At 37.0% G+C, this 20,626-nt stretch overlaps 1 protein-coding gene across 1 annotated transcript in view; it reads left to right on the top strand.

The window, feature by feature from the left end:
• CSMD1 (CUB and Sushi multiple domains 1) overlaps nt 1–20,626 on the top strand; it is a gene marked incomplete at both ends in the record, with an annotated part of 1,255,958 nt that overhangs the window by 1,131,908 nt on the left and 103,424 nt on the right. The window contains 4 exons of the mRNA XM_081998094.1: nt 942–1,022; nt 1,176–1,289; nt 9,846–10,034; nt 14,262–14,408. Of these exons, the coding sequence (XP_081854220.1) occupies nt 942–1,022; nt 1,176–1,289; nt 9,846–10,034; nt 14,262–14,408 (531 nt within the window). The remainder of the gene's footprint in view (nt 1–941; nt 1,023–1,175; nt 1,290–9,845; nt 10,035–14,261; nt 14,409–20,626) is intronic.

The following is a 20,626-nucleotide window of genomic DNA, read 5'->3' as shown; positions in this document are numbered from 1 at the left end:
CCCAGCAGGCCAACCGTCTCCTGGGCTGTATCCAAAGCAGCGTGGCCAGCATGTCAAGGGAGGGGATTCTGCCCCTCTACTGCACTCTGGTGAGACCCCAGCTGGAGTCCTGCATCCAGCTCTGGAGCCTCCATCACAGAAAAGACATGGACCTGTTGGAATGGATCCAGAGGAGGGCCACAACAATAATCCGAGGGATGGAACACCTCTCCTGTGAGAGAGTTGGGTTTGTTTGTCTGGAGAAGACAAGGCTCTGGGGAGACCCTATTGCAACCTTTCAGTACTTAGACCCTTCCAACCCAAACTATTCTATGATTTTATGGTTCTATGACATGCATTTAAGTATAATTTTAAGTTCTAGAATAATGTTATTGCTGGAAACCTGCCTACTGTCTGTTTCTTAGATACTTGCTCTTACAAGTGTCCAAGCAGTTTGCAAAGCTTTTTTCCTCAGGTGTTCCCCCCAAAACTGGTGCTATTAGGTATATATAATAATAATTACAAGTATGTGATAATTGCATGTATGTAAATGCTTAAATTAAGGATGACTGCCAGGTATGTGACAGATAATTACAGATTTTCCAGGAAATCTAAATAATATCTGATTTAAAACCATTAACCTTATTACATGATGCAGAGGCACGGACATGAAACAGCAGCCTTGTAACTGTGAAAATCTCATAAACATCACAAATGCATCCAGTCCTACAATGGATCTATAAATATCTAGGCAGTGTCGTATACTCTCTATACTGAAAAAAAAAAATGTTTTTAGACAATATATAAGGTCATGACATTTAACTTGGAGAATGTTGTAACTGAGAGACCATGGGGTTCAGTGCAGCTTTGGTAATTTGGGAAGTGTGAAATGTGGAAATGAATTTTCTGTAAAATAATTCTTAACACACCAGTATATATCTTTTTTTCACTTAAATTTACAGCTTACCAGCTGAAGAAGTGCCAGCCTCCACCCACAGTTCCACATGCAGATTTGTTTACAGAAGATGACGACTTTGAAATAGGTGAAAAAGTAGTATCACCTTTTCTTTCTTATGTTTTCTCTTGAATTCTAATTAAACTAAACTATCAATATATTTCATCTTCCACCTGAGATTTTGATATACCTTTGTTCCAGGTTTTTTTTTGTTTACCTTTTTTGTCAATAACTTTTTCAGGAGATTTTGCGAAGTACAAGTGCCATCCTGGTTTCACCCTTGTTGGACAAGATATATTAACCTGCAAACTGAATGCACAGTTGCAGTTTGAAGGATCCTCTCCATTTTGTGAAGGTAAATATATGCTTATATTGTCTGCATATCTTCAGTATTTTTTCTTCCTATACATTAAACACCAAGTTTTTGGGCACTGTATTTTCATTAATGTTTAAAAGCAAAGTTTCCATTTATTTCTTCAATATCAAAGAAGTGCACACATTTTCAAATTGGTCCCTAAAATTTTTGCACAGCTGCAAAATTCTTTAGAATCAAAAGACAAGTGCTTTTAACTACTTAATCAATTAAATATCATACTTTAACATCAATTAAACACTGGTTTCTAAAATTCATGTAAATTATTTAGCATTGTTTCATATCAAACCAAAGATTTATTTTCACCCCGAAGAGTTTTAAAAATATGTATTTAAATTAAGCTTTCAAAATAAAATAAGAAATTATTCTCTCTGCTTTCACAAGTATGGTGATATTGTATGACAAAGTCACATGAAAAATCTGTTCTAAAATAATGTGGCAAATTTAAAATAATGGAAGAACTAAAAATCTTTCAACTACTCATACTATGCTTATAATTACAGTATTTCAAACAAGGAATGTAAAAATTTAATATGAATAATGTTTAGGTGTGCATTCATACACAATTTGTTCGTCTTCATGGAAAACAAGTATATCTTGGAGATTTGTAGTCAGTCCTCCAAATCATGTTTTTCAAGAGATGCTGTTGGTTATTTGTTCTCTAGTTTGGCTTAGTTTGTTAAATTGTGGATGGCAAAAAGATTTTGAAATGTTGAAAAAGTGATTGAGAAAGCATCTGTAGAATTTTGTCCTGAAGTACCTCAATTTTTTTGGGGGGAAAAAACCACTGATGAGATGCCATCATTGAAATTTTAAGGAAGTCAAAAAAATGATCAGAAGTTCTTGTATTTATAACATATTAACTGGGATTAACTTTGATCTATAATATATAATTATGGATGGAGCATCTTCCATATCATGAGGTAAGAACATCCATCTGCACAACAAGTAACACTGGAGGCACAGCAATTATTGTGACACTTATTAATAGCTGTTTGTGTATCCTTTCTTCTTGTTCTCTATTTCCATGATTTAAAAATTAATAAAGTTTTCATAGTACAAGTTGCATTATTTTCTTGATGCCGTAATATATTTGATGCATCTGTTAGTAATCTGTCCATATGACTGCCCATGCCTGAGTAAAGTTTTTGCTCCTCTCCTTTCTTAACTTGTGCATACAATAATCTGGGATCTGTCATAGACTGAGAGACAGGACTCCATGTCTCTGTTTTGGGTGGAAAAGATTCAGTATTCATTTCAGGACCTTCACAATAAAACATGCAAAAGTAATGAGAAAATTGTGTATTTCCGTACACTTCTTGATCAGATAACTAAATATTTATTGATGTTTCATTTTGTTTCCAATCAGTGTATTTTAATAAGATGATTGTACTGCAAATACGGCTTTCAATTTTAAGAGTAACAGCAGTAACTTAACTCTTGACTGTGTCAATTAGAGTGTAAATAAAAAATGAATGCCTAAAAGAAACTGAATAATTATTGTAATAACTACAGATATATTGGGAGCTTCTGATAATGAAGTGATAATGATTCTGATTCTGATCTGTTAAACACAGGGGAGTAGTTTATTTCCAACAATTCTTGCAGATGCAACTAGTCTCTTTCTTTGATGGTAGCAACACTCGTTTCTTTGCAGTCCTTTGAGACACTGTAGATGAATACTAACAGATCTGTAGTTCCCTCACAGACTTTGTAGATTTTGTGATTTTCTTCCCTTTTTGTGTATTTGTTATTTATTGTTTTTCAAAACTACCCTCTATATTAAAGTTACTAGAATTTTACTATTTTATAAGTTGTTCCTAAGTGATTATTAGGAACACCTTCATTATGCATGTTTTTTTCAGGAAAAGGATTAAATAACACAGTTCCAGTCAAGGAATAGCTCACCACTTGTTAATGTCTTTCAGTCCTCTATTCTTTTAATATGAATACAGCAGAACGTTGTTATAGGGAGGACATACAATAAAATAATCTGATAACAAAAATAAAAAGCCATTGGAGTGATTCAGAGATGGAAGACAATACAACTAGAGGCATTAGAGTAAAGATTCTGGCACAGTTATTTTGGATAGACATAAGAGAGGAATTTCTTTAGATAACTTGGGATGCAACTGATTTCCTTTCTTCAGACCAGTTATATCTTTAAAGAAGTTTAATTTTCCTTTCTGGAAAATAGAATTACTTGTTTTTATTCTTGTCCCAGACTCTCCAATACCTCTCTCTGTCTACATGGATTATTACTATGGAGGTAAATGTTGAATTGAATTTCTATTTGATGATAACACTCTAGCCTATATTTGTCAATATGTCTTCTAGATCATATGAAATATTGGTAAATAATTTAAAAGTTGTGGTTTTAATGCTATCTTTATGGTGCTTACTCAGATAAATATATGAAAGTACTCATGTTACACTCTGAAAATCTAAGTGCCTGAGGGGGAGAAATATGTATTTTTGCATCAGACCAGGAATCCCATATACCAGACCATATACCCAATGTTCCATCTCTGGTACTGGCCAATAATGATTTTCTAGTGAAAAACGTAAGGTCATTGTAAGCATGCAATTAATTAAGGACTCCACCCAACTGTAGCTAAGCCACTCTTAAGCTAACAATGGTCTTTGTATTTTGAAATTTGTAGGGCTAGAAGTTGCACAATTTATTTACGTAATATGTAGATATGTAGATAAAAATACATAGATTAAAAAAAAAAACAAAAACCAACAACTTCTGTTTTCACTTCATGTCCTCTAGTCCTTATAGGGGAAGAAACAGTAATGAGTTATTCTCTATTGACCACATTTATGGCATGATTCTGTAGACCAGAATAGATTTCATACCTTTAATCATTCTTGTCATCCTTCTCAATACCTTTTCCAGTTCTACTCTATTTCTTTTGAGGCCATGCAGTGTAGTATACAATACTACCTGATCCTGATAGACTTGAAAAAAATTACTACTTGCTATGTAATTTACATATTGTATTTCAAACTGATTTTTGGACTGCCTTCTTATATTTCTGCATTTTACCTGTACTTTATACTTGTTTACATTGTCCTTATTTGGATCAGCTTCACATTTTTTAAAGATGTCAGAAAACTTTTCATTCGCCTGAGCTGTGCCACTATGTTGTAGTAGGCAAGAAATACATTTATCTGATAGCAGGCCAGGTTCTAGGACACTATATACGAGTCTGACAACCTATTTGACAGGCAAGAAAAATCAGTCTCAGTGACCACTTCTATATCATTCTGAAGGAATGACCTCCAGTGCAGTTGTAATCGCACCACACCATACTTTTCTTATAGTTCCCTTTCCCTTCCTGTCTGGTCTGTCTGAGGACAAACTTTTTCATCATGCTTGGTACCACGATAACTTGCCAGGTACTGTCTAATGTGCAGAGCCTTAGACACCCAACAGAACATGCTCTTATTGTGCAGGAATTTATGTTTACCAGTAGCTGACCATTTGTGATTTCTGTTTATACACTTGGACCCCCTGCTCTCATCTTGTCCTTATATCCTCTGGCTACACATTTCTTTCCTTTTTTAAATTGCTGTTAGGAAAATGTAGAGATGTAAATTAAAGTATGATGAGCATTGCAACAGCAATAAATACTCCTGTGTTGGTCACAAAATTTAACGTACTAGTAAAACAGCTAATTGGCATTCAGTGTAAGGTAGAGATCTCTAATCTGACTAGTCAAAAGACTTAAATTAGAGAGGTGGCATGATAATATTGTCCTAGTGTGGTGCTGATATTTATAAATAAAAAGAGAAATCAGAAGTGGAGACATCAGAAGTAGTATTAGAGTTAAGTCAGAAAGCCCAGTCAGACATTCCCCAAAACAAACGAATCAAGTTTCTGCAAAAGCCAGGTTAGGTAATGTGTTTCTTAAAACTAGGATATGATGAGAGTATTATGCTGTCCTGCAGAATTACTTTTCTTGTGACGCTGCCCCACCACACTCAATTACGTGCGACTGTGTAGATGAATACTAACTTTGTTATTTCCTGTTGTTTTTCTTTGAGCAATGCCTGTATGTATGAATTTATGCAAACTAACAAATAACAGGACTTGGAATTTACATGTGCAACAATATCAGTAAAAATGAATGTAAAATAGATTGCTTATGTCCTCCAATATACTTAACACAGTTTTAAAAAGAATATTTATTCCTCTTATCATTCCAAACAATTTTCCAATGACAGCCTGGGTCAGTTGTCCTGCTGTGTCCCCTTCCAGCTCCCCATGCACCCCCAGCCTTCTTGCTAGCAGACCAGCATGAAAAACCAGACAGTCCTTGACTGCTTAGCAACAACTCAAAAAATCAGCATGGTATCAACATTTTTTCATCCCAGATTCAAAACATAGCCTCACACTAGCTTCTATGAAGAAAATTAACTCTAGCCCAGCTGAAACCAGGACAAATAGCTACTTTTAAAATTCATGGGATATACTTCTAAATAAATGATAACTAAATATTTTCCAGGGCTCAAGTGCTCTGTGTTTTGCAGCTCAGGCTCTCGATTGGTAAACTTCCCATCTGTTCCTAAACTTCTAATATTATAGAACATAATAAATAAAATTCTATAATAACATATAGAATAGCTAATATTATAGAACAAAAGGGTCAAAATTGCAGATTTTTGTTTTCACCTGTTGTGTGTATGATACCAAGAAAATAGCATTGTGGAGTTTATTTTATATTCAACTGATAAGTATTAGCTATTAGTGATGTGGGAAAATGAATGTGCCTTTTGTTTTATAGCACAAAGTGAAGCAGTCTCACTGTCTCAGTATCTCAATTTTATGTCTTTAAGCATATGAATCTAGTAAAATGTTCAAGTCTAGCTTCCACCCTGGAAATTAAGTCATGTAATCAGCAGCCAAGCTACACTGCGGGGAAGTTGGTGAGTAATTCATTATGGTGGAGAAAGAGAGCCAGCAAAGGCAGCCAAGATGAATGTTGCCAATTTGCTACCTAACACAGCAGCCAGCCTCCCAAACTGCGAAGGAGCAATATGCTATCTGCCCTTCCGTTTCCCTGACCTACACCAGAACTGTTCCTCTCCAAAGTCCCTGTGGTATGCCTCCTGTGAACGGTTGAGGAGGTTGGAAGGGACCTCTTGTCTAATGACTCATGCCATAGGAAGAGTTACAGACTGTTGTGTAAGGAGGTTTGGCCACTTCTAGCACAGGAGAGGTACTGAGCTATTTACAGTTTAGAAAGACATGAGAGTTTAATTTTTACTTGAATTTTCTGCCCTAAGAATATGCTAAGGGACACCTCACAAGACACTATTTTTGTCTTAGTGCCACAGGACAATATTCCATATCCTCTTTCACCTTTGGTTATTTTTTCAAATGTAACAAACAAGCTATCTCTTTGCCATTTTTTCTCCTTCTCTTTTTGTCTCTGATGTCCTTTACAAGAAAAAATGGATTATCTGAGAGCAAGGCAGGCAAAAGAAATAGGCAGAATAAGTAATTTCTATGAGTTTTTAATGTTTTTTCCCTCCCTGCAATTTCCTAGTCCTGTCTCTTTTTCTATTTGCAGACCATTCTTACAGTGGCCAGTTCTCTTCTGGAGCATTTTCAGAGGTTTCCAAGATACTCACAGTCAAGGTGTCTTTGCTTTCTTGAGTGTGATTGTCTTTCTTCCTATTCTATGACATTTCTTTTTCCCCCAAAGAAACCAGCAATTTTCACTTCTCTGTATTGGTGACTTTCCTCTTTTTTTTCACTGCATTTTCTCCCCTGTCATTAAATATGTGCAATGCTGTATCCTTACACAGAAGCTTGTGTGAAATTTCTGGGTTTAATTTGGCTAACAGGTGTTTCTATCTCAAGAGACAATCCCTGAATTAAAATTGGCAGAAGGATTCTTAATACTTTATACACCATTGCCCTACAGGCTTTCCCTCTCTTAGGATACCTTCTATGAAAAATAACTTTCCCCCTCAGAGATATTGTCTGCTACTGTCTGCTACTGTCTGCTCAGTCAAATGATAACAGAAAGGGATGCGTGCCAAGGAAAAAATTATTTCCTTGCCATTTTTTCCCCAGCCCACACCTTGTTCTCCCTGCTTGATGGTATATTCTCACTTGCATATTACATCCCTCCTTTTCACAGGCTGACATTTTTCTCTCTGACTGAAGAAATTTTTTAACTAAAAGAGATGAGGGGGAGGAGAAGAAGAGAGGTTTCAAAAATCTAATATTTATTCCTGCATTTGCTGGCATGATAATGCTACATATTCTCCAGTCTATTTGGAGAGCAGACTGAAGAAAAAAAGGTTATAACAAAACCTTTTACTTTTTCATGCTTTCCGTCCTGCTTATATCCCTAAAAAGTCTGAGTGGCTTTTAGATAAGTGATTTATGATTTATGCTTTAGTATAAAAAAAAATCACAACTGAAGAAAAATCACACTGAATTTTATGCTGAAGGCTCAACCTATAAGTCAGATCAAGGAAAGACTTGGAATCATAAAATCTTAGAATCATAGCACCATAGAACAACAGAATCATAGAATAGTTTGTGTTGGAAGGGACCTGTAAAGGTCATCTAGTCCAAGCCCCCTGCAATGAGCAGGGACATCTGCAACTAGGCCAGTTTTCTCAGAGCCCCATCCAGCCTGACCTGAAATGTTTCCCGGCACGGAGCATCTACCACCCTCCTTGGGCAACCTGTGCCAGTGTTTCACCACCGTCACTGTGAAACATTTCTTCCTTATATCTAGGTTAAATCTACCCTCTTTTATTTGAAAACCATTACCCCTTGTCCTATCACAACAAGCCTTGCTAAAAATTCTGTCCCCATCTGTCTTATAAGCCCCCTTTAAGTACTGGAAGGCTGCAATAAAGTCTTGCCAGAGCCTTCTCTTCTCCATGTTGAACATCCCCATCTCTCTCAGAGGAGAGGTGTTCCATCCCTCAGATCATTTTTGTGGCCCTCCTCTGGACCCTCTCCAACAGGTCCATGTCTTTCCTATGCTGAGGGCTCCAGAGCTGGATGCCGGACTCCAGAGCAGAGGGGCAGAATCCCGTCCCTCCATCTGCTGGCCACGCTGCTGCAGGGTACGGTTGGCCTTCTGGGCTGCTAGCGCACATTGCCGACTCATGTCCAACTTTTCATCCACCAGTAGTCCCAAGTCCTTCTTGGCAGGGCTGCTCTCAATCCCTTCATCCCCCAGCCTAGACTGATACAGGTTGCCCTGACCCAGGTGCAAGACCCTGCACTTGGCCTTGTTGAACCTCATGAGGTTCACACGGGGCCATTCCTCAAGCTTGTCCAGGTTCCTCTGGATGTCATCCTGTCACTCAGCTGTGTTAACCACAGCACTCGGTGGTGTCTGCAAAATTGCTGAGGATGCACTTGGTCCCACTGTCTAGGTCATTGATGAAGATATTAAACAGTACTCATCCCAATATGGAGCCCTGAGGGGTCACTGATCTCCATCTGGACATTGGGCTGTTGACCACTACCCTCTTGATGCGACCATCCAACCAATTCCTCATCCAGCCAATATTTTTTTTTCCCCTGATCATTTTTCTTCTGTTACATTTTTCGCTTTTCCTATAACCTTTCATTTATGCAGGTACTTGGGTATTGTGCCAGACAGTTTCCAGGAATGCATTTCTGTCAAGATATATTTGTGAATCTTACAGAAAAAACATTGTTAATATGCACATATATTATGAAACTGTGGACAAAATGTATCAGAGTTCAACAGCAAACAGACATTAAAGAATCAGTCATGCATGAGAGTCAGAATGTTGAAGAAAACCAGTGACCAAAAAAAGAATTTGTTAATTAAAATCAGTATTAGGATATAGAACTTATAGCATTTTAGTACAATATGCTCCTTGTCGTATGCAGAGATCATAAATGCCTATGAATACCAGGTGAAATTTTTTGTAAAATGTTATAAGTTCAGAGTTTAAGTAACAGGGGAATTGGTTGCTGCAGTAGTCTTACTTGGATGACTTGGAGTATTCTGTATCCAAAATAAACCCTTTTTCTGAGCAAAACATGTATGTTTTCAAATGATCTGGTGTGCCTAGAAGCTCCAATATGTTTTCATGTTCATGTAACAGACTTCATTCTTAAATGTGGGTGTTTTTTTTTAAAAGCTCAAGTAGAAGACAGCCACTAGGTTTCCAAACAAAAAGTTTTACCAGGAATTTTAACTCACTGATGTGAACAATCACATCATTATATGTGAATCCCTTGACTATAAATCCTTTGGGCTGTGACATATTTCTGGATGAATGTTGTACAAGAATTAGTATCCTGTTTCATATATGCAAGGTTTATAAAGGTGGTCCTGTTTCTGCTTGAGGTAAAGGGAACTTTATTGTTCCTTCCATCTAGAATGCAATTTTAACATGTTTTCGTTTGGAAACTGAACCTGAAACATACATATCTCTGAAAAATAATACTTTTTTTTTTTCATGGGAAGGAAATACTATTCATTGCTATTCTTGTTGTTGTTCTTGTGTCCTTTTTAGCACAATGTCCAGCGAATGAAATCCGTACAGAATCATCAGGAGTGATCCTCAGTCCAGGTTACCCAGGCACCTATCCCAACTCTCAGACCTGTTCTTGGACTATAAAAGTTGAGCCAGGATATAACATCTCCATCTTTGTAGAAATGTTTCAAAGTGAAAAGCAGTTTGATGAGCTGGAGGTATTTGATGGTAAGAGAGATTTTAATTCTATCTAATCACAAAAGAAAAAATATCAGGTCAAATGGGGCTTGATTTCCAATTGTTCGTTTCATAATGCATTGATACATCTGAAACTGAAACAATAGTCCAGTTTTTGTATTATTTTTGCCTTAAGTCTAAATCTGTTAGTCAATGAATGTTTTTATAGAAGTATTCAAGGCAAAAAATCTTTTAAATTTACTTAGGTATTGTTAAAGGAGGAGAAGTAGCAGCTGCAGCATTCCTATGAAAGTCATAGACTTTTCTGTTTCCTGGGAAATGTATGGAGGTGTCTGAAAGGAGAAGTTAACGTACTGTTTTGTAATAGATCATTTCTCGTGAGGATGTGTTTTGGGAGTATAACTCCATTTGTCCAATTGAATAAAATTATCTGAGGCTAAATACTCATATTTGAGTCAAAATACCCAACCTACTTTCTCCATAGCATAGCAGAACTAGTGCTGTACCTCGTCTGAATATAACCCTGTTAAAATATTTGACCATCTGTTTTGGAACAAAGAGCAGAGAAATGGCAAAAAACAATTTCTAGTATGTTACTCATAGCAGCAACCTCTCAAAGGGCCCTATTTAATTAACAAGCTATTCTTATTTCCTACTGAATTCTGAGCTTATTTTCACTTGTTCTGTTCTCATTGATTGATGAGAATAACTATTCCCTGATTGTTCTTTAACTTATTTTTATTATTTTTTTCTCATTAATCAAGAATATATGATAATTATGATATAACTGATTAATATTTACAACAGGAGTTTAATAACTGAAATTATTATAAAAATATTAAAAGGTCATATGTTTTGAGATATCTTTAAGTATTTTTAAGTAGTACATTTTTAATGTCTAAAATTGTTAAAATATTTTCAATATTTCATAACAGCACTCTGAAAAAAACCCACATTATTTTTCATTCTTTCAAAAATAACAGTTCATTATCTTTTTTTTTTTCTTTATAATGTGTGTGTTGGCCTTTATGAGGTTAGTGGAGAGAATAGTCTGAAAAAAATCTAAGACTGTCTTTTCCTCCGCTCTATTTTGTATTTACCATTAAAATAATATGTAGTGTGCCTGAAACTTTTCTAGTGGTCTGATCGCTTTATTTTCTTTTGAAAAATCCTGTTGAAACTGCTGAATGTTCCTGATGAAGATTTTTGTTTTCTTTCTCATATATTTAAATTTAATGAAACCAGATTATCAATAATAGATCTGAGAGAAGTATTGTAGTTGCTACATTTTTGAGCATTGTCATTTCATGATATGAAATCACATTCTTACAAATTCATCTCTAATGCAGCTCTGCTGAAGTAATTTTTTCTACCACCTACCAGCAAACTTAAATGAGAAAGATAATGGCATATTTATAACCTCTCAATACAGTGCCATGTAGAGATTCCTGAGCTAGCTCTCAACAAGTTGATATTTAAATACGGCACATTGCAGTGCCTTGCAGAGGTACTTGTTTGTGTCCCTGTGGCCACATCAGAAATGTGCTTTGCTAGACTAATGAGTTCTACATCTCAGCATGATGAGTTTGTCGCGGCAGAAGGCAATGCTGATGTGGCTATACTGTTTCCAGTGATGGACATAACTCAGACTAGTTTGTTCAGAGCTCGCTTAGATATTTCTCTGTATTACTGCATTTTGCAATAAATATATATCATAGCCCGGCACCTTGTGCAGTCCAAACCAGCATATATTCATTTAAGTTAGTAGAACTGCACAAGTCTGTCTACACCAGACAAAGATAGACCACCAAACGTTAAGCAGAAACTATATAAAGATTGCCAAGACAACTTTTAGAGAAATAGTATTTGCTAAGGCACAGGTCTCTGGTTACTGTAAAAGGCAACTTTGGAATGCAGACCAAAATAGTGACTACACCCATCCAACCACGTTGTAAATTACAGTGCTTCAGCAGCTGGATGATGATCAATATAGGCATCCAGCCAATTAGGCTATCCTGGTCAGCGGAGAGCAATAAGCCCATTAGCCATTCCCACTTATTAGTCAGACCCTTAGGAAATCCCATTTGTACTCTAAACTAGGGAAGCCATACATGTGCCATGAATATAATTATTAAAGGCTTTTGAACTTGAAAACACTTATTCAGGCTACTTATACTGAATAGTACTCATTTAATACAGAAAATATTCTTTGATTTTTTTTTCTCTCTGAAATAAAGCAACAGAACTCTGTCACTGCAATTAGATGGAAATATCAACTTTTACCTAATATTCAGAAAAGCATCATATGACAGCACACCAGAAGTTGAGTATTTATTACCTTATATAGACAAACATTAAAATAATTTAAAAATTAATAATAATCAAACTCAAGAATATCGAAGTCATGCTACTGATTTTGCCCAACATCAACTGAAGAGCTGCCTGTTAGGTAAGGTATGGAAACTGAAACTTACCTTCAGGAACAACAAAGCAGACTAAAATACATAGAATCATTCCTCTGATTTCTCAATGGCTAAAAAATGTGATGTGGCATGTGGTGCTGCAAATTAATTTCACAGTCAGTAATAAGGAAAGATTCTTACCTTTTCATATATACTAGATCTTTATTTGTAATTGTACTCTTTTAACCCCTTTATTTGAGAATCTTGAAAGAACGTACACCTTCTAAACTGTAACAAGTGTATTAGACAGATTTTACAAAACCCAGGCTGACACACAGAAGCTAAATGAATTGTCACATTCTAAATAATTTTTTCAAGAAAAATTAGGAATTTACCTCAGCATTCCTCGTCATTTATCATACACTATAATTATCAAACACTAACCCCCTAATATGAAAAACAAACAAGCCACAAAGCATTTTAATGAGGGCATGCTGCGCAGCCTGTGCCTAAAGCTATGCTTATTTGTTCTTATTTTGCATATGTATTTATTATTTAGAGTTTATTTAGTACTCCTTATTTAGTTGTAGTGGTGTCATTATGGTGACTGAACCACAGTTCCGAAGGACTGAGAGGTTGTCTTAATCTTTAAGGTTTGCTGTGGCTTTTATGGTATCACTTTTGTACCTGCAATGTCCCAATCAGAAAATATACTCTTTTTTTTATTGGACTGGAGGGGGATAAGGCTGACAACAAATGTATGCAATTTTTAGGTGTCCTCTGAATCAGTTTTATTTTTGTGTTTTCATGCAACATAAGACCTGATCAGGCTGCAGCTGCTCAAACTCAGCAAAAATTAATGAAGCAGTCTCTTTATTTGAAATAGCTATTTGAAAAACCCTAACCTGTTTCCTAGATAATGTTGGTTGAACATGGTTTTCCTAAAATTGAAAAATGTAGCACAAAAGGTATATGGCAGTGAGGAGTTCAGCTGGAGAAAACATAACCTTCATATGGAGGAAGAAGATGCCATTTTGTGGTTTAGAAAGTTTTTAGCTGGAGATAGGTTTGATACATTTTTTTTTCTCTTGCATCTATGTGGTTTTATTATATAGTTAGCCCCCAAACCATTATTTGTGCTTCAAGGGTTTTATTGGATTTTATTGTAATGAAGATGTTGGTCTAGTGCCAGGTCATATTTTTTCAGCATCCTGTATTTACCATAAGTGTATATATTTTTACAGGAAAATGATACGATAAAGAACACCTTTTCTGCCTTTTAACAGAACTGGGTACTAATAAAGTATGTATTGTAAATGCATAACACTTGCACATATGTGTATTCCACAGTGAAACTGTGATGATTGTGTATGTGGCAGGGCATTTTTTAGCTGTGTTCACTATGTAATATGGTGGTGTTTAAAATTATACTAGCTGCACAATGTTAAAGAATGTATAGAACTGCTGCCACTCACTAGTTGGAAAAGAGTTTAAATAAATATTAGATATAAAAGGACAAGGAGCAGAAACATAACCTCATTCCAATTAATCCTTCCAAATAGAAATTATTTTTTTTAAAAAACCACTAATTTTTCAGTGTTTATGGCAAAACCACTCTTTTTTTATTTGATTTGTTTGTATGAAGATTTTTTTATTGTTCCCTCTAGTGAAAACCTAAAACTAGATGGATAGTTTAAACAGAGATCTGTAAATTATTTAACTGGCAACAAGATGTCACGTTATTTCCTAATCTTTCCTTGTATATTCACATTCATAGCTGAGTTAAAATATGGAAAGAAGTACTCAAGCTGGCAATACTTTAAAACTTCAATAGTTTCTTTATTTACCTCTGAAGGTTCTTCTGGGCAAAGTCCTCTACTGGTTGCTTTAAGTGGAAATCATACTGGACAACTGAACTTTACAAGTAAAATGAATCTGCTATATCTTCGCTGGTCGACTGATCATGCAACCAGCAAAAAAGGATTCAAGATCCGTTACTCAGGTAGCTATTAATGGTTTCCATTAAATTATACTTTGTGGTTACATGCAGTTTGTGGTTCCAAGACTGGTGTCACTGGAAAAATTTGGGATTTTTTGATCATGGGTTGGTCTATGTAACACCAGGCCTTGCTGGCGACAGATGGGATACACCTGTCTCAAAGCAGAAAAAGGATCTTAGTGCAGGACTTAGCAGGGCTTACTGAAAGAGCTTTAAACTAGATTTGAAGGGGGAAGAAGATAAAGCTAGGCTAGCTAGAGATAAAGCCTAAGGGTGGCATGCCAGTGTTTGAAGGATGCTGTGTTATCAAGGTCCTTCAGTCTGTTCCATGATGTGCTGAGTACACTAAAGCACATTTGAAATGTCTTTATAGTAATTCATGCAGCATGAGCAACAAGCAAGAGGAGCTAGAAGCTTTGTCCCAGTCCCAGAGGAGAAAAACTGACAGCAAAACTTCAACCCTGGATATGGGGTGAGCAGACTTCAGGCTGCTGAAGGAGCTAGTTAGTAAGGTCCCCTGGGAATCTCTTTTCAAGGTATTGAGGTCCGTGAATGCTGATCACTTTTTAAGAGCCACCTCTTAAGAGCGCAGTAGCAGGCAATTCTAAAGTATCAGAAGTCAAGCAAGTAGGGCAGGCGGCCAGCTTGGCTGAGGAGGGATCTTCTAGAACTTGGGAGGAAAAGGAAAATGTATAGACATTGGAAGTGAGGACAGGTGACATAGGAGAACTACGAGATGCTATTCACCAGTGCAGGGAGAAAATTTGTGTGGCCAAAGCTTGATTAGATTTCAAGCTGGCCAGCACTGTGAAGGACAACAAAAAGGGCTTTTAAAATATAGTAACAGCAAAAGGAGGATCAGAGATAACATTGGTCCATTGCTTGATGAGGTCAATCACTTCACAAATAGGGACATAGGCAAAGCGGGGACATTTATTGCTGCCTTCACCTCTGTCTTCAACACAGATGATGGGCCCTAGGACCTCCAGAGCACTGTGTTGAAAGACCATGACTGGGGGGGTGTGATAAACTCCCAGCTGACCATGTACTTGTTTGAGACTTGCTGCTCCAGCTGGATGCAAATAAATCCATTGAGCCCGATGGGATTCATCCCAAGGTACTAAAGGACCTGGCCGATATCATCATGGGACCTCTCTTTATTATTTTTCAATGGTCTTGGGAGTCTGAAGATGTCCCAGTCAACTGGAAGCTGGCAAATATTGTCCCAATTTTCAAGAAGGGAAAGAAGGAATACCTTGGTAATTACAGGCCTGTCAGTCTTACTTCAGTGCCTGGTAAAATTATGGAGGTTATTCTGGGAGTTATTGAAAAACAGTTGAGAGACAATGCAGTCATTGGTCATAGCCAGCATAGGTTCATGAGGGGAAAGTCCTCCTTAACCATCTTAATTTCCTTTGATGACAAGGTCACCCATCTAGTTGACCAAGGGAATACTGTGTATGTGGTGTTTTTCAATTTTAGCAAAGTCTTCAATAATGTGTCTCACAGTATACTTCTGGATAAACTGTCCAGCACACAGTTAGACAAATCCATAATACATTGGGTGAGCAATTGGCTGACAGGTCAGGCTCAAAGAGTTGCATTACATGGAGCTACATCAAGCTGGTGGCCAGTCACCAGTGGGGTTCCACAGGGCTCAATTTTAGAGCCAGTGCTCTTTAATGTTTTTATAAATGATCTTGACACAGGAATCAAATGTACAGTAAGTAAGTTTGCCAATACTACACTAGGATGAGCTGTGGACTCCCTTGAGGGTAGAGAGGTCTTACAGAGACATCTGGATAGACTAGACAGTAGAGCAATCACCAGCCATATGAAATTTAATGAGCAGGTGCCAGATTCTCCACCTGCAACAAGGTAATACTGGTCCAATACAAATTGAGGACAAGAGACTGGAGAGCAACCACGCAGAAAGAGTTCTGGGGATTTGGGTGGATGACAAGTTGAATATGAGAAAACAGTGTGCCCTGGCAGCCAAAAGGGCCAGCTGTGTCCTGGGGTACATCAAGCACAGCATAGCTAGCCAGTCGAGGGAGGTGATTGTCCCACTGTACACTGCACTGGTGTGGCCCCACCTTGAGTACTGTGTGCAGTTTTGGGTGCCTCAATATAAGAAGAAGGATATCAAACTATTTAGAATGTGTCCAGAGGAGAGTGACCAGGATGGTGAAAGGTCTAAAGGGAATACTTATGAGTAGTCATTGAGGTTACCTGGTTTGTTCATCTTGGAGAAGAGAAGGCTGAAATGTGATCTCATCGCAGGCTACAACTTCCTCAAGGTGGGCGGCAGAGGGGGAGGTGCTGATCTCCTCTCTTGTGAACAGTAACAGGACATGAGGAAATGGAATGAAGCTGCATCAGGGGAAGTTTAGATTGGAGATGAGGAAATGGTTCTTCACCGAGAGGGTGGTCGGTCACCGGAACAGGGTCCCCAGGGAAGTGGTCATGGCACCAAACCTGTCAGAATTCAAGCAGTGTCTGGATGATGCTCTTAGTCATATGGTTTAGTTTTAGGTAATCATGTGAGGAGCAAGGAGTTGGACTTGATGATCTTTATGGGTAAGGATATCTCTGTTGACATATTCTATGATTCTATATACTAAGCATCAGATTAGGAGTTGTAATATAATGGCCTTTGAAGACAGTAATTTATTATAATGTACATTTTGAGGATGTATAATCATTCTATTGCAAGTTCAAGGTAAGCAAAGAACTTGGACTCTCCATTTTTTCCCAGTTTGCCAAAGATCTCCAGATTAATACTTCTCCAATGGATACTTCTCTATGCAACCTGCTGTCTTGTCTTACCAGACCTGGAGCTAGGCTGAAATGTAGTGGGAGAGATAGCCCTTATATTTACATGGACATACTCAAGACTGAGAATTTTTGATCCTGAAATGGCATGTAGTACTCCACCTGCAATTCAGTACACAGTTATTAGGTATAAAATTTCCTTGAGCTGCAGTTCACAACTGTTATTACTATTTTTTTCTTCATGTACAAATAAATGGAAGACTGGGGGGAAAAAATCCCTCACTTCTTCAGCTGGCTGCATGTGAATCTGGTGTTGTGGTGATATGAAAATATGTAAATAGTGTTAAAAAATATGTCCCTTATTAAGAAAAAAATTGGTTACCAGTATTGCAATACTGGATTATACTCTATGTGTAGACATATTGATCCTTACTCTGCTCACAGCCTGTTTTAAGACGTTTTCACACATACCTTTGCAGCCACATTGCTCCTAAAAGCCTTGGCTTAGGGATCATTTACGTGGTGTATATAGTGAGAGAGAGAGAGAGAGATGATAATTACTGTCTGTTCTTAACATCTGCTTTTTCTGTGTTTGGACTTGATAAGCAATGTAAAGGTGGTGTGTGTTAATTTTGGTGGCTTATAATTGTCAATATAAATTAAGTAGAGAAAGGAATATTAAAAATGTTGTAGAAGAACGTTTTATCAAGCACCAGGTATCTGCCATTTAGTCACGCTAAATGCTATTCAGGCAGATGATTTTCACAGAGGTCACTCCTTTCCTGTACCAACAATGGACTGGCTGTCTAACCTCTGGAGAGTTTCTCTTGTTTCTGAAACAGATGATCAGGACTCAGAGCATAATGGTGAGCATCGTTTTGGGGACTTAAGAACTATGAGCAGAACTATGAGCACTCAGGAAAAAACCGTTAGTAAAAGCATTATCTCCACCTTGCAAGCAGTCTTTGGACTGGTATAGTTACTTACTACTCACTGTATTAAGACTGCTGTCTTACTACACACAAACTAAAACTGAGGGATAGGGGAAAGGGAAGTTGCTTTCAAGCATACTGGAGATTCATGTAGTTTTTCATAGGGAAAAGGCAACTGTAGGACCTAATAGATGGATTGAGAATGTGGAAGAAGGCACAGAGAGAAACTATCACATGATAACCCTCATGTGTGGCAGTGAAGGGATTGGGCCTTCTATGATGAACTGAAAGTGAGGGCCTAATATCAGGGTTGCAAGAACAGAGCTCATGTAAAGGATTTATTTGGTAAGTATCAAATTATTGAGGAGACTGATTTTTGAGGAATAAGAAATTATTTTACACCTTTGTGTGTACACAAAACATGTTTTGCAGAGCAAAGAAGTGGTCTCGCTAATTGCTAGGCTCAATTCATCAATTATTATGGCATTAGCCACAACTAATAATAATATTGGGGGACTGGAGAGAGATGTGCAATCCTTATGGCTATGTTCTAGGAACAAACAACTGTTTTGCTTTTTCCGCTTCACCATCAGTCAGTGCCTGCATTTTTCTCTAAACTTCTGTACATTTTACATGAGATTCAATGGAAATAATCAGCATGAAAGAAGAGTAGCAGTGAGAAGCAGCATAAACAATTGGATTTGAATCTTAATGAGGGAAAGCAACATCATGAAAGTAGGAAAAATACAAGATCCCAAAAAGGCTATTGATAACGTTGGCAGCTGTGACTGAGCCAGCAGGCTTCCTCATAATGAAGATCCTACTGAAATGAATTACAGCCCTCCCACAACCCTCCCCGTCTCCAGCTATGCCTGTGAACAAAATTTTGCAAATTGTAGTTTTGTCGCAACTAGATTTCATTTGTATATACAAATTTTCTTCACTTTCAAAAAAGTGCTAGAAGCTTTCAGAGGAATGCTTAATATTGCCTGTAGCATATGAGCTTACTTGTGTAAGCGATTTGTCTAATGTTGCTTTTATGTTTTCTAGTGGTTTAAAGCTTTTTGGTAAATCACAGTAGAAAAGAGCTATAACATTACAGCAGAGGGATATTCTTTGAAGGACTTTGAATATTATAAAGGCATCAGCATAATTTTCATCTAAATAATAAATTTCCTAACTGCACTAACACCTAGATATTAAATGATGTCTTCCTTAATCTAGTGAGTATCTGCATAGTATATTGAACCTAGAAGGGGAATCACCAGTTAAAATTTCTTGCATAGAAGTAACTCCCTTTTTTCTTTGAAAGGTATGTAGTATGGTAAAGTCACTAGAAAGCATGCAAAAAAAATAAGGAAAAGGTATTGCATGCTGAAATACTTTTTTTTTTAATGCTTCCTTGTTGTTTTGTAGTGCTTGAACTTGACTTCCTAGTGCAGCTGGGTTTCACCAAAACTATGCAGTTTATTACAAATGGGGAAGATCTGTGAGTGTAGAAAATGGAACTTGCTGAACCCAGGCTAGGAAACTCACTTTGTAAGATATGAAACATTGACATTTCTTTGAAAGACACTGCAGAAGCTGTTTCTTGGCTTTGTTTTCCCTCAATAATTTGTAACCCTGCATGCACATTCCTACCCAGGCAGGCTGGCATAAAATCATAGCAAAGAGGTAGATGATTTTTTTTTTAAGTAGTGGGGGAAGGAAGGAAAGTGCACTACAGTACTTGGCACACTTGCTGGAGGCATGATGATTTGGGAAGTAGAGGGGTAATTAGCTTGCTACTTAGCAACTTCACGGTACTTGTACAACATTTACAGGCTTTTGTTTAACTTTTGATTGGTCATTCAAGAGTAAATAAGGCAACCTGGCTAATTTGTAACTGGCTGCCAGTAGAATGGTAGATACATACATTAAAAACCCCACCACAGGTCTCTAATTTATTCTGCTCTTGTAACCTCATCTGTTATTGCAAGAAGCTTAATTCTTCACCATTCATTTAATCTTATTTTTAAGCTTTGTACCTGTGAAACAACTGTTTCTGTTTTCTCTCTATTTCAAGTTAAAAGAAAAAGCTGTTGACTGATTTTGTTTTGTCTTTACATTTTCCAGTAGCTGGTTAGAAGTGACAAAGGAATTGTATGAAGAAGCTAATCAGACTCTTTATAATTGTTTCTTCTGTGGCTCCTAAACTTTTAGGTGATGGTTTGCTGTAGTAAAATGGAGGTTTATACAGTACTTTGAATCAAGAGCAATATAAACAGGATCATTTATAAATATTGAACCATCACTAAGAACATCTGTACTATAAATAGCAAGTTATTTAGTCAGATATTTAATTTTGAAGAGGCAGACATTCACAATTCTATCACTAAAGAGGGAATAGGTCTTTGCAAATTTTTTTTACTGTTTTCATACTGCTTGCACGTTAGATTTAAAGATATACTGCAAAAGAAAAAGAATGGCAGCCCAACCCTTTTTTGTTGCTTGGTTGAATATTGTTCTCCTTTT

The sequence above is a fragment of the Phaethon aethereus genome, assembly GCF_964289735.1.
Source record: "Phaethon aethereus genome assembly, chromosome: 3".
In the NCBI taxonomy this organism is placed as follows: Eukaryota; Metazoa; Chordata; class Aves; order Phaethontiformes; family Phaethontidae; genus Phaethon; species Phaethon aethereus.
This window is presented reverse-complemented; position numbering and strand designations above follow the sequence as displayed.